Raw genomic sequence first — 13,873 nt, 5'->3', positions numbered from 1 at the left:
CATCATTAGATTTTGCAGAAGTAATAGTAACTGCATCATATTGAAGAGAAAATAATTCGAATGGTTTTCTTTTAATTCCCAGAAAATGAAGCTGGAAATACTGAAAATCTGATGCTTCCAGAAGGTCAAGAAACAAATATTTTTATATTTATTTATTTCTAGTAAAACTATATTTTCAGGTTTTATATTTTTTTATTATTATATCTGTGAGAAGAATGCTTTTAATATTTTCTGTATAAAATGTAGTAAGAAACATATTATTGAAACCAATGTAAAAAGTTTATAATTAACAAATAAAAACAGAGATAAAAATGTCTCCTTAGTTTTTGAAAATTAAATTTTATAGAGTGAATTAAATATATTTTCTTACCATGCGAAATTAATTTTTTTTAGTTTAAATTTTAATTTTTTATGAAACTATTAAAATGAATCATTTATATGATAAATAGATTTTCAGTATAAATTAAAATATTAAAATATTTGATAATGTTATAATATTATTTAAAAAAAACACTGATAAGAATACATTTCAATAAATTTCTTACTAAGGATATTAATAAAAAACATATTTAACCTACATAAATTCATATTTATAAAAATATTAGAATATTATAATATTACGTAAAATAAAAGTTGATAAAAATCCATTCTAATAATTTTTTTGGTATAAATATCTAAAAAAAATTATATTATAAAAAACTATTTTGGTATTGTAATATAAAAACGATAAACCGATTCCACAATGTATCCTTACATGCACTACTTATATATTTTTAAATAACAAAACTAAATATGTTTTAATTATTAATTATAGAAACGTACAAAAATATCTACAAATTTTAATGGCTAACCGAATATTTTCTTTTTAAATATCTGGAATGTTAATTCCATCACATAATTTTGGAAATAACATTTAAAGAAAAAGTGACTTGAAACAAATACCTTATAATTAATTAAGTTTCTCCTCTCTTTTGAAAGAACATTTTTTTCATCTAACCTCCAACTATCATACAGAGTCAAGTGAGTTAATTAATTTTTGGACCTCTAAACTTTATCATGTCTTTTAAATCTTATTCATTTCAAACTATTAATATACTGTATCTGTTCCACATCCTTTACTAAAAAGTTAGTTCTAACTTTAGCTTCCCAAAACACTTTTCAGTAAGTTCTGAAATAATAGTATCAAGACATGAACACATGTTATGTTTCCTTCAAATCAAAATCCATTTATCTTGAAGATCATAAAGGAAAAGTTAGAATCATATAAAGTTTTGTTATATAAGATTATTAAGAGGTGAATTTTAATCATAACTCAACTTTATAAAATTATTTTGCATTCATTTATATATTATAAAATATCTTTTTTTTTTTTAATGTAGGATCTAACACACTCTTTTATGTTTAAGTTTTCAATTCATGCGTAAAACTATATAATGAATGGTTGATAATAAATGATTTGATCAACTCAACAAATATTCGTTAAAATAGATTTTAAATGACTTTAATATTATATTAATAAGTGATTTTTAAATCTAATTTAATTTTATAAAATTAACTTGTAAATATTTATATTATGAAATATCTCATACACTACAAGAAAAACATGAAATAGCAACCAATTTTAGAAATCAAAAACAATAAGTTGCTATAGTAATTAAATTATAGACTATTTTAAAAATTTTAAAAAAAATAGTTTCTATTATTGTTAAATGATTTTTAAATTGGTATCTAATTATTTGGTAGTAAAAACATTGATTGTTAATTAGATACCAATTTAGAAACTATTTCATAATAATAGAAATTAATTTAAAAAATATTTTTTTTAAATTTTTAAAATAATTTATAATTTATTCAATATAACAACTAATTATTTTTAGATAGAGTTATTGCTACCCGTTTACTTTCGGCATGAATAATGAATCTAGATTTACTTTCGGCATGAATAATGAATCTAGATTTGAAAACCGTGATGAACATGAAGTGCTATGTGCAGAGATTATTTACAAAGCATCTACTGTTAATGGTAGAATCAGAATAGATTACTTTGTGCCTTTGAATAAATCTGCAACTTACTAGAAAGTCTGATTTCGCTGATAATCTTCCCAAAATATACCAATTTGCGTGTAGATGAAACATATAAAATTCAGACACTTGTCAACTCATTAAAATCACTGTGTCTTATTACCAGACAAATCAAATAGACAAATAGTTTTAGGTGAGTGATTGCTTCCTAACTCCAATACTAAATCTTTTTTAAATGTAGGGTGCCAAATTCTCCCACGTATCTCATAATAGCAACAAACTATTCTCTGGAATAAAATGTTTCATATTTTTAAAAAACTATCAAACAGTGGAGAAATCAACTGTTAAATTTATACATATATTGAAATTCAATGCCACCATCATTCATTATTTGCAAGTGGCAAGACCTTTCCATGCCACCTTCTCCACAATCCCTCTGCATGACCCACCTAACCTTTTGCTCTTTTGTCTTTTTATTAACAGTTGCAGAAACATTGCTGATTCAAAAAAAAATCTGAAACTGTACTGTGGTAACATAGATAAGGTGAATGTACAGTAAGTGTCTGTGTATGTTGATGAAGATGTTAAAAATCATTTTGAGGGAGTCAAAACTTTTAGATTTCACTAACAGGTGAAGTGGTAGTTTCATATTCATCTTGATAATGATATCACAATCCTTATACATGAGTATTTAATTTGAATGCCAGATATTATATGCCCCAAAAAACTGAACAAGTTGCGCATGCAAACGATGTTTAATTGGAAGAACAATAGCAATTGGAGTTTTTTAAAGTTCTTTGGAAGAAACACTATGGTGTAAGACATTGAGTCAGCTGCTTGGTGAAAGGAATGTTAATAATTATAATAATCTAGCTTTGGATCCTTAAACTTGACTTCAATTTAATATTATTATATGCAATTAAAAATGGTTCCACTTGAGAGAATTTCAGACTTCAACCATTGCTGTCATTCTGCCTTTTTTTTTCAGAAAAAAATAAGAACATAATTAGGGTTAGTGCGATGTCTCTTATTACATGGTGGACCTTTTTGGTTCTCTTCTACCCAAAACACTTTGGTTTGCATCCTAATGCTCTCCACTTCAACCATTATGTCTAATATGGATTCATGCTTAATTATTTTTTACATTGCTTTGCAAATGCAAGTCAATATTTGCTTTTATAACAGCACTAAAACATGATTACCCTTGCTAAAACCCTCAGGTAATTTAAATAGTTCATGATGATTTGCTCAGAACTCAAAGAGATTTTTTTTTTATATTTTTCTTAAGCATTAAAAGGCAATTCATTAATGCGTTGAACACAATTCGATAATAAGCACTTTTTAGGGGCTTATCCACTTGTCATTAGTCAAATTATCTTCATTGTCATTGCTCCCATACAATTCAATTCTCTCACCTTCGTTCCATCTATAGCTTGGTCTACTTAGGATTTTTGCTTAGAAGCCAAAATCTCCAAGAATCATGGACTTAAATTAGCTGTAAAATAATGTTAGATGTATAAACTTCAATTTGAAGATTTCTTTAGAACACAAATTTTTGTTTTTACTTTAAGTTTAGAAAACACCGTTTGTCTTGCAGAAAATCATTGTCTCCTGCATGAGTATAATGTTTATAACTACATCATTTATATAGATTTTATATTGGTGTACAAATTTTGTATTGTTTGTTGCGTTTAATAAATGTTATATCTTACTAGAATTATGATCTATTACAAATATATATGTCCCAATAATGAAGTGACTACATTAGAAAAAATTGAGCCAAGTTATTACTCCTAGAGTGGGAAATCAAATAAAAAAAAAACAACCTCAGTGATAAACATTAAATTATCATTAGGAGTTTCACACAAAATATTTAAGTGATCCATGTCATTCACATAATATACCGATAAATTGTTAAGAGGTAAATTTTAAATATAATTTGGTTTTATAAATTTTAAATATTATTATTTTCTATGCCTTTTATCATCTAAATATATATCAAACTTTAAGTTTAAATATACTTTTATTCTACTTCAAGCTATAGAAAATAATTTATGCGCTTGCAAAAAAAGTTTTAAAAAACTTTAGAAACAATTTACTCTTTCACTTTTGTTTCTCTTTTTAGACAACTCCCACTTTGATCCCACTAGGAGAGGTGGTTAAGAGAAAATTACTAAATGGTTTAAATTTGTTCAAAAGTCATTTACTTAACCTAGTATCAATTATTTTGGAAAGGGTTGACACGTGGAGGCGGAGGCATTCTGCATTGGCTAGGACTCGAACCCAAGCCATAGGACTCGAAACAAAATCCCAAAGGGGAAAGCATTGACCAATAGACCAAATAAGTTCTTAGGTCATATTATCATTTTTATTATACTTATACATATTAATAGATAATATAATAAATTATGTTTAGATTCAAATAGATTATAGATAAATTAAATGTGATTCATATGTTAATATTGTTAGTATTATTAATATTGTTAATATTATTAATATTGTTACTATTGTTAGTATTGTTAGTATTGTTAATATTATTAATATTGTTAATATTGTTAGTATTGTTAGTATTATTAATAATAATTAGTATAATAAAAATCATATTAAAACTAAAGAATTTGTTTGGTGTAGTGGTTAAATTTTCTTTGGTTACTGAAGGGTTGCCGAAGGAATCTAGTTTCAAATCCCATTTATTGCTAATTTTATTTTATGGTACTCGGCAACAATGGAAAGCTTAGTGGCAGCGGCTATGGAGTTGCATTGTAAAAGAAGAGTGCGGTGGTGCAAAAGAGAGTGAGCATGAAGGAGAAAAAGAGTGAATAGGATTTTTTTTATTTAGGATTTTTCTTCGTGCATTGGAGTGATATGCTTATTAAAAAAAATCCATTTTTATTTACTATTAGTAACTTGGACTTTTTCCAAAGGGATTCTGAAAGTTTTTTAAGTTCTTTTTGTGAACACACATTGGGAATTGTATTTGATTATGCAGTGCAAGTTGTTGAATGGGCAAAGGGAATGTCTGAGTCAAATATTTCAAAGTCAAAAAAACTGTGTGATGTGCCAAACAAAAGAAAAAGCAAGAAGTGGACTAGAAATAGAAACACTGGGAAGAATGAAGGTTGAGAGAAAAAGATGAAAGAGGAAGAAGAAGTATAACTGAGAAAGAGATATATTTTATTATTAGAATGCCAGCCATTGAGCATACACAATCCATGAGATTTGACCATTTTAGGCAATAGATAGCCACCATGGTCATTGTCAATCTCAATCTCATTAGCCTCAAGCCAAGCACAATTACGCGTTTTGTTTCTCATTTCATTCTATCCAAGCCATCAACAACTTTGACATTGCTAAATATACAAGCACAAAAGTTCCTTTCTTTTTTACATTCTTAAATTTTTATGTTATGGAATTAATCCTTAAAATTGTTATACATTCAATTAATCAACTAAATAAATCAAGTTATTTTTTATTATTATTGAGAAGGTGGAAATGGAGATGAGATATGTGGGAGCTGTAAGAAATTTGATACATGTAGAGAGTATTCAGAAGTTTTCTTCTCATATTATATAAATAATTATTAAACTAAATGAAACAAGTTAGTTTTGACCAAGAACTAATTTTCTAACCATGATATGACAAAAATAGTATATTCAGTGCTACAAGGATGGTCAAAAGCAGAGGAGTTGATTTAATAATATTATAAATTAATTTCATTTTCTATCAAAATAAAAGGAATTGCAAAATGTAAAACAATATAGTGTTGTAAATGGAAATATATGGAAAATAAATTATGAGAATATGAGAAGTGTCTCCTGATATAGTTTTCTTGCACAGGTGGAATTCTGCTTCTAATATTTTCTTCTGATTGATTACTAATATATAAATACAATTAGTTTTTTTACTAAAATAATTAAGAGCAAACAAAATTGATTGTATATACTCATTGATTTATATTTGTCTCTCATAATAAGTAATTAATTGTGTCGGGCCTAAACGGGCTTTTTGTCCATGTTTTTGGGCTTTAAAAAATAGTATTGCCCAAAAACACTTTGAAGTTGGAGTGCTTCTTCCTGCACCTCCATCCCTTCTTCAGCCACCCCCATAGTAAACGTGATTTTACTATTATGCCCCTCAGTAAAATAATATTAAAAATGTAAAACTGAACCTAATTTTACCCCAACCCACTTTACTATCTCTTTGCTTCCTTTCACAGCAGCAGAAGGTGTGGCGGCACCCACCCCTCCCATTCACCTCCTTTTCTTCAAACGTCCAGCAACCTCCATTCTCGCCCAACAGCTTCATCCTCGTCACCATTCACTTCCATTGTAACTCCAAGCATTGAGCCTCTTCATCCAAGGTTAGTTCTGGATTTTTTTTTAAAGGAATTGTTTTAAAGCATGCACTGTTTTGTTCCGCATCACAGAGATCTCTAAAATCCGGTAGTGTTTTTCAATAGTTCCAAATCCGATAGTCTTTTTTGAATAGTTCCGGATTACATAGGTTTCGGATTAAATAATCCGGTAGTCTTTTTGAATAGTTCCGGATTACATAAGTTTTCGGATTAAATAATCCGGTAGTGATTAATTAGTTATATAATCCGGTATGTGTTTTTTAATTGTTGGTTTCGAATTAGATAATTCGGTATGTATTTTTTAATTGTTGGTTTCGGATTAGATAATCCGGTATGTGTTTTTTAATTGTTGGTTTCGGATTAGATAATCCGGTAGTATTAATTTTAGGCTAATCCGGTAATGACTTTTTTTGGAGTTTCACTTATGCAATCTTGTTTAGTTTATTTTGTTTCCAGTTGAAAAACTTTTTTTTAGATTATGTGCCATGGTTCACCTATTACAGATATGGCTAAAACAAGAGGTGGTGGATCTCAAGGTCATGATCGAACAAGACCAACGACATCCGTCCGTAGAAGAGATCGAGGTGTTGTGGAGGAAAGAATTGGTGATGTTAATATTGATAATGACAATCAACAAGAATTACATGATGATAGGCAAATGGACCAGGGAGAAGGGTTTCCTGGAGGACCTTCTGATATGTCTTTGCTGGTAAATTTTGCTGACCATGTTGCTGTTAAGCTTTGGGATGGTGAGGTAAGAACGAAAAAACCTTCAATTAAATTGTTTTTGTTAATTATTGTTTAAATTAATTTAATTATATTAAATATATACAAATTTTGTATTAGGATCGGGGAGAACTTAAATTGGTATCCCACGGTAGGAAATTACGTAAATTTGGGATGCCTCATGCTGAGATCGAAGTTCTTATACAAAATTCTGGATTATTTAGTCTGTGCAATATAAGCTATGAGGTGGGGGACAGGGGGTTGATTTCAGCCTTTGTTGAAAGGTGGCATGCTGAGACAAACTCCTTCCACCTTCCCATAGGTGAGATGACCATCACACTTGATGATGTGTCATCTCTTTTACACCTCCCCATTTTGGGTCAATTCCCTACGTATGTGCTCTTAGAGTACAACGAAGTTGCAACTATTTTAACTGAGTTATTAGGGGTGGAGGAGGCTCGTGGGAAGGCTGAGATGAGGTAGTGTCGAGGCGTCCACGTACGATTGAGTTGGCTTCGAGATATATATGCGGAATGTTGCGCTCAAGAGGCTTCGAGATATTTCTTTGAATAAATCCATTCTGATAAGTGGTCATGACTCTTCACCCATCCCCAACAAGGAGGCAATAGCACGAAACCCACAATGTCCATCTACTTTAACATCTATTACATCCAAAATATAAGGGTGATATTTCGGATGAAATTGATTAAGCATGGGAATTGCATTGGTGTTGGCCATCACCTTAACCTTTCCCTTAGGAGTCTTCAAAGATGATGAGCTATCATTTACAATATGGATGCGATCTACATGCTCAAAATATGAAGGGATGCGTTTTGTAGACCTCTGAAATTTGTTTGTTTGACTCTTTTGGGATCCTTTTGTCTTGACTACATTAAGTGGTGCACATAATGTTGTCATGTCTGGGTAGGCAATTTCACGCAACTTGTTTTTAATTGTCAATTTGCCACACATGTCAACTTGTTTGAACCGGGATAGAAAGACATCCCATTCTTGTTGAATTGACAACTCAGATGATGAATCACATTCAGATAAATCTAAAAAGCTTAGTCTCGTCCACATAACATGAACTTCACTAAGAGGAATGACACCCATAGCATATCGGGCTAATTGACAAGCACATGGTAATCCGTGAGTCCGTCTAAGTACACATCCACAACATTCACTATCAAACCCCACATCATTGACCCGATCAAACTCTTCAGCAATGAGAATCAAAGCATGTTTAGATACAAAGCCAACCAACATCCTGTACAACTGCACATTGAATGTGTGTCCTATCACATGTAGACTCATTTCAAAGGATGCCTTGATTTCATTATGTTGAAGTATAATAACATGCTTGATAGCATCCCAACATGAGCACAAGTCTCCCATGCTATTTTTGTAATATTCATTTCAAAGACCAATGAGCTGATTCAACCCTGTATAAGTATAAAACATAAAACAATTAGACGTTATAATGAATTAAACAAAGTAAAGGCATTGATATACCTGCTTGATGTTGTATTTCCCAAATGCATTAATGAATCTGTCCAACACTTTACAAATTTTTCTTTGTGCGAAATAATCCATGTGTTCTTCACATATTCAACAAGTAATGGTCACGGTGAACAAATAGTTTCAAAACTTTTAACAAACTCATCAAATTGAGCAATATCTGTACAATCAATGATAGTTCTCCATGAATCCATCACAACTTCCCAAGCCTGGACAGAATCAACCAACATTTTACACTTTGCTTTAACATTCTTATTGATATGAAACCGACAAAGAAGGTTTCTTGCTTTATGAAACACAATATTGATGGCATTCATCAAAGCAAGATCTCTATTACAAACAATGACTTCAGGCCCCACATGCGATGTCAAAAGTGACCCTTTAAATTTTTGTAGTGTCCATATGAAGTTCTTTTCCTTCTCGCTAGATAAGAATGCAAAACCAGCAGAAAAGGACAAACTTGTACAAGTCACACCAACAATCTCAAGCAAAGGCATTCGATACTTGTTTGTTTTGTAAGTCGTATCCATCAAAAATACAATGTTAAATGCATTCAAAAGTTTCACAGCATCAGGATGAGTCCAAAAAATATCACTAACAATATTGGAAGACTCATGACACGTACTCCAGTGAAGATAGTTGTCACGGTCTAACAACATCATTAATTGTTGTAATTCAGTTCGTGGTCCTCTAACTGATCTTTTGTATGAGTATCTTGCATTGTATACTTGCTTTATTGTTGTCATATTATCCTCATTATTCTCCTTCAAAGTACGTAGTATGCTACTCGGTTTAACCATGCTTTTAGTCATATCAACAAGCATGGAATGTTCATTCGCTTTTAATCTGCCCGCATATGGATGACCAACTAATGTATCATACAAATCATGATTATGAGTACCACATATTACCTTAAGTACCCAACCTTGACCCTTTCCAATAGGTTTACCTCGCAATATAAAGGGACATTGACATTTTCGAGTACCAGTTACAGTAACCTCCAAACCATCCTTATACTTTTTGTAACTACCCCCCCTTTCACAACCTAACAAGACATATGTTTTTCTCCCTTGCTTCCCATTTGCTATGTCAGACCTAATAATGACAATAACAAAACCAAGTCTATAAGCAACCCTATGGACCCATTCAAGTAAGTCTTTTCGCGAAGGAAAAACCTACACAAAGTTATTCCAACAATATTACAAAAACACTTCTTCAAATTATAAAGCAATAAACATAAATAGAATGAAATTTTATTCATCTCATCTATTGTAAAATGAGTACCATAATCCTCTTCAACTAATTCATGTTGATGCACATAATTCATTAATTCTTCCATATATATCATTTCTACTTTATCCGATCTTTTTGTAATCAACACAACCTCCATGTCCATACTTACACCTTCATTCATAAAACATAAATTTCTATTTTATTCTAATTTTCATAAATTCAAACAAGTATGCAAAATAAAAACAACATTCAATTACCCTTCCGGATAGTGTAATCCATAAGTAAAATAGTACATTCCAGATTAGATAATCCGTAATGCATTTCACAACTTCAAAGTGACTTCCGGATTGTTTAATCCATAAGTCAAATTAAAACAACAAATTGCATTCCGGATTACATAATCCGTAAGTCATATTTAAAGTTCTAAAATGACTTCCGGATTACGTAATCCATAGTTTATTTTAATGTACCGGATTACACAATTCGGAAAAGTGAATATCTTTGTTCCGGATCCGGTTTACCCCAACTTTAACTAATCCAGAACACTTTAATGTTGTCTTACGGATTGTGAAAACATTCCGGATTATAGGGGTGAATAACATGAAGTTCATTGCATGGATTATACAATCTGGTGATCTAGCGGATTAACCCAATCCGGAGAAATGTGTTTAAAGCACGAAGACTTACCTACGAACGGACGAGCGCAGTGAAGGCCACCCACCACAACAACAACACCACCTCCACGGTTACCACCACAAGCACCACTATCACCACCGGCAAGCACCAAGCACCAAACACCAAGACCAAACACCTTCGTTCTTCGTATTCACTACGAGTAGAAAGTAAAACAAATTTTCTATTTTTATCTTTTTTTACTGAAGGACAAATTTGGAATTTTAAAATTATATGGGGGTGGCTGAAGAAGGGATGGAGGTGCAGGAAGAAGCACTCTTGAAGTTGAATACGCGGGTTCAATAGATGCATACTCCCACAATTTTGTAAATCCTGAAATTGACCCTCACCTTTTATTTGAAATAGGAATCTGTGAGTGTGCTTTCATCAATTCGGAAGTGAATTATGTTGCTTTTTTAATGAAAGGGTATTTTGGAAGCAAAGTTTGCATAAATTGTTGATTTTCGAATTTTCGAATCCAGAAGTCTAATTTCTATTCCGGATTGGTGGATCCATAATAGAATGATTTTTTTCAATTATGGATTTTTGAATCCATAATACATATTTTGAATTACGGATTGACTAATTCAACATGATTTTTTTAATTATGGATCTATTCATGTACTACCAGAAGCACCAATCCAGGAGGTTACTAGACGTGCCAATCTAAAATTTTAATGGAAGTGTCAATTTGAAAATTTACCGAATTTTGTAATCCATACATAATGCATAAAAATAAATGTACAGTTTTTATATAAGAACGGTTTTGTCTTTGCACAACATTGTGAAGGTGCAGGAAGAAAAATGTAGGGGTGCAGGAAGAAAATATCCTTATGTTATTGTCCTGTTTGTTTACTTTCGAATCTCAAAAAAACTAAAAAAAAAACAAAACAATTTTCGTTTTAAAACTTGAGAATTATAAATTTGAATTTCTGAATAACATAATTTGCAGATTTATAAACTTGAAAATTAGTAGGTATCGAAATAACTGGTAAATTCGCAGAATAAATATTTATTTTATATAGTTAAAATTCATAACAAAAAAATTTATGAATATATAATTATTATATGATAATTAACATACAAAATTATGTCTTATATTTATGATAAAATAATTATAGCGTGATATAGTTTTATTTTATTATTGATAGCCTTTTTTAAGTACCAAATTCAATTTTAAATGGTTGATATTAAAATATATGCCAGATTAAAAAAAATCCTAAAAATATTCTCAGGAATAAAAAATCAACCTTTTCAACAAAAAAATTGTTACCAAAAAATATTTTCATTCAAGAGTATCGGTCGTATTTATCAATTAATTTAGACTAAAAAATATTCTTAAATTAAGTAACTAGTATTTTTTTAATATTTTTTGTATTTGTGTGTGTATATATATATAAATAAATTAAAGTAAATTTATTGGAAGCATATTTAAATATTATTATTATCAAATGAAAAGTATTTTAATTTTGAAAAAAAAAATATTTGTGTTTTTTAAGTAAAAAAAGGTAACCGTATTTTATTAGCTTTTTTACTTTTATTTGAAAAAAAAAACAAAAAGACAGAGATATACGTGGAACGATGCGTTTTAGTTCAAAGCTGAAACCCTGAGTAATTTTAGGTTAAGTGGAAACTGGTGGTGTGACCTATATATACCTTCTTCTTCGTCTTCTTCCTCTTCTTCATGTTCTACCGCGTTAGGGTTTTGTCTCGACCGCAGAACAGAATCGCAATTTCTTCCATAATTTATTGTAAAACCCTCGACGGCGGTGACTAATCGGTGGATCAAGTATGGACAAAAACATGTTGGCGGATATGGAATCGCTCCCTGAGGCAGATAGGCAAAGAATGTCTGCCATGATGGAGCAGCTCCAAATCCGTGACAGGTTTAATTACCTTTTGCTTCTTATCATCTTCAATTTGTTACATTTATTCGTTTTCCGTTTTTCAAGACTTGGAATTTATGTACCGTATATTGTATGAGCTTGTGGTTGATGACTCCGTTTAAGATCTGGGGGCTTCATGCTAATTTGTCAGTGACGGGCACCACTATTTTTCCAATCTGTGTGTGCCTTTTTCATGAAGCCCAGACTGAAGTTCTCCTTAAAACCAGCGCAACTCGCGAATGTTGCTTCTGGACGTTTTGGGAACGACATTTGTTAAAAGTGGCCTAGATGGTTTGAAATGAGTACCATTCAATCAAATTTAACCCCTTTATTAGTCTTCATTTTGTAATTGCGGGAACTTCCTGCTGCGGTGACTGTAAAAATCTTGACATTCTGCTGAATTTGTGGTGGCTGGCTGTGTTTTTGAAAGATTGAGCCATCAATTTGGCATCCTAAGTATCAATTTCCTTTCGAAACATCCCTATAGTAATAAAACTAATTAGATGATGTCTTTATGTTTGATATATTGACTAGCATGGGTTAATCATGGAGGGTTTTTCAATACTGAAAGGACTACTTACAATGGTTTATAACATTTGAAGAGTTACCTATGTAGTTTATTACTTTAGGAGCCCTTTAGGAGATATGTTAATTCTATAAAGAATGAATTTAATAGTTTATTACATTTTAAAATTATGTCTGAATCTTTTAGTTTGGGACATTTTTGACAGTTTATTTCATTTGTGAATGGTAAATGTTTGAATACATAAACAACTTTCTGTTTTGGAATGACATTGTCAATGATGTCATATCAATTGCTCGTTTAGTTGATCTTTTGCTTGTAGAAGGTGGGATTCCTGTTTAAGATTTATGTTTCATTGCAGTCTGAGAATGTATAATTCACTGGTTGAGAGATGCTTTACTGATTGTGTTGACACATTTAAGCATAAATCCCTACAAAAGCAAGAGGAAACCTGTGTTCGAAGATGTGCAGAGAAATTTCTGAAGCATTCTATGCGGGTTGGCATGAGGTTTGCCGAGCTCAACCAAGGAGCTGCAACACAAGATTGATATCTGTTGACTTATTTAAATGGAAAACTGTTTATTATTATTATGCATGCACTTCTCTTACATTTTTGGTCTGTAGAGAATACTAATTTGCAATTAGTACGCAACAATCCTTGTTAAATAAATTTGTGGTGATACAATCACAGTGCTTTGGAATCCTGATACTTGTTTGATTTGGTTTTTTCCCTAACTAACTATTTTTTTTTATCCATTGTGAAGAAGATCTAAGGATTAAATCCTAAACCCTAAGGACTTACCTTCTCACATTCCATAAGGTCTATTTCACGCATAACTGGTTCAATACTATGCAGAAAGCCTATGCCAGTAACTGCTTTTGTACATTCAATAGTATTTAACACTAGGTAAAATATGCCCCATTGATTTCTGATTGATA

The 13,873-nt window shown here is 30.9% G+C and overlaps 4 protein-coding genes across 4 annotated transcripts; 2 read left to right on the top strand and 2 right to left on the bottom strand.

The window, feature by feature from the left end:
- The first annotated feature begins 6,881 nt into the window (after positions 1-6,881).
- Positions 6,882-7,585, top strand: LOC137822903 (protein MAIN-LIKE 2-like). The gene is made up of 2 exons (XM_068627930.1): positions 6,882-7,130; positions 7,223-7,585. Exons 1-2 carry the CDS (start codon positions 6,882-6,884, stop codon positions 7,583-7,585), a joined length of 612 nt encoding a protein of 203 aa, XP_068484031.1.
- A 108-nt stretch (positions 7,586-7,693) lies between these two features.
- LOC137822894 (uncharacterized) lies at positions 7,694-8,497 on the bottom strand. Its single transcript, XM_068627920.1, has one exon. It carries the CDS (start codon positions 8,495-8,497, stop codon positions 7,694-7,696), a length of 804 nt encoding a protein of 267 aa, XP_068484021.1.
- A 227-nt stretch (positions 8,498-8,724) lies between these two features.
- On the bottom strand, positions 8,725-10,464 carry LOC137822870 (protein FAR1-RELATED SEQUENCE 5-like). The gene is made up of 2 exons (XM_068627885.1): positions 10,324-10,464; positions 8,725-9,795 (listed from the first exon to the last, which is right to left on the bottom strand). The coding sequence occupies exons 1-2, from the start codon at positions 10,462-10,464 to the stop codon at positions 8,725-8,727; spliced, it is 1,212 nt and encodes a 403-aa protein (XP_068483986.1).
- A 1,715-nt stretch (positions 10,465-12,179) lies between these two features.
- On the top strand, positions 12,180-13,635 carry LOC137810985 (mitochondrial import inner membrane translocase subunit Tim9). Its single transcript, XM_068612514.1, has 2 exons — positions 12,180-12,411; positions 13,296-13,635. Exons 1-2 carry the CDS (start codon positions 12,317-12,319, stop codon positions 13,480-13,482), a joined length of 282 nt encoding a protein of 93 aa, XP_068468615.1. The 5' UTR covers positions 12,180-12,316; the 3' UTR covers positions 13,483-13,635.
- Positions 13,636-13,873: the final 238 nt, after the last annotated feature.

This window comes from Phaseolus vulgaris, chromosome 11 (genome assembly GCF_000499845.2).
Source record: "Phaseolus vulgaris cultivar G19833 chromosome 11, P. vulgaris v2.0, whole genome shotgun sequence".
NCBI classification, from domain to species: Eukaryota; Viridiplantae; Streptophyta; class Magnoliopsida; order Fabales; family Fabaceae; genus Phaseolus; species Phaseolus vulgaris.
The sequence above is the reverse complement of the archived record's forward strand: the minus strand, read 5'-3'. Positions and strand labels throughout refer to the sequence as shown.

Bases quoted from the DNA above. Each gene is read 5' to 3' on its own strand.
- LOC137810985 (XM_068612514.1), top strand. From the start codon at position 12,317: ATGGACAAAAACATGTTGGCGGATATGGAATCGCTCCCTGAGGCAGAT. The intron at 12,412-13,295 runs GTTTAATTACCT...GTTTCATTGCAG, and splicing joins CAGCTCCAAATCCGTGACAG to TCTGAGAATGTATAATTCAC.
- LOC137822903 (XM_068627930.1), top strand. From the start codon at position 6,882: ATGGCTAAAACAAGAGGTGGTGGATCTCAAGGTCATGATCGAACAAGA. The intron at 7,131-7,222 runs GTAAGAACGAAA...ATTTTGTATTAG, and splicing joins TTAAGCTTTGGGATGGTGAG to GATCGGGGAGAACTTAAATT.
- LOC137822894 (XM_068627920.1), bottom strand. From the start codon at position 8,497: ATGGGAGACTTGTGCTCATGTTGGGATGCTATCAAGCATGTTATTATA.
- LOC137822870 (XM_068627885.1), bottom strand. From the start codon at position 10,464: ATGAACTTCATGTTATTCACCCCTATAATCCGGAATGTTTTCACAATC. The intron at 9,796-10,323 runs GTACATTAAAAT...AACTTTGTGTAG, and splicing joins TTTCCGAATTGTGTAATCCG to GTTTTTCCTTCGCGAAAAGA.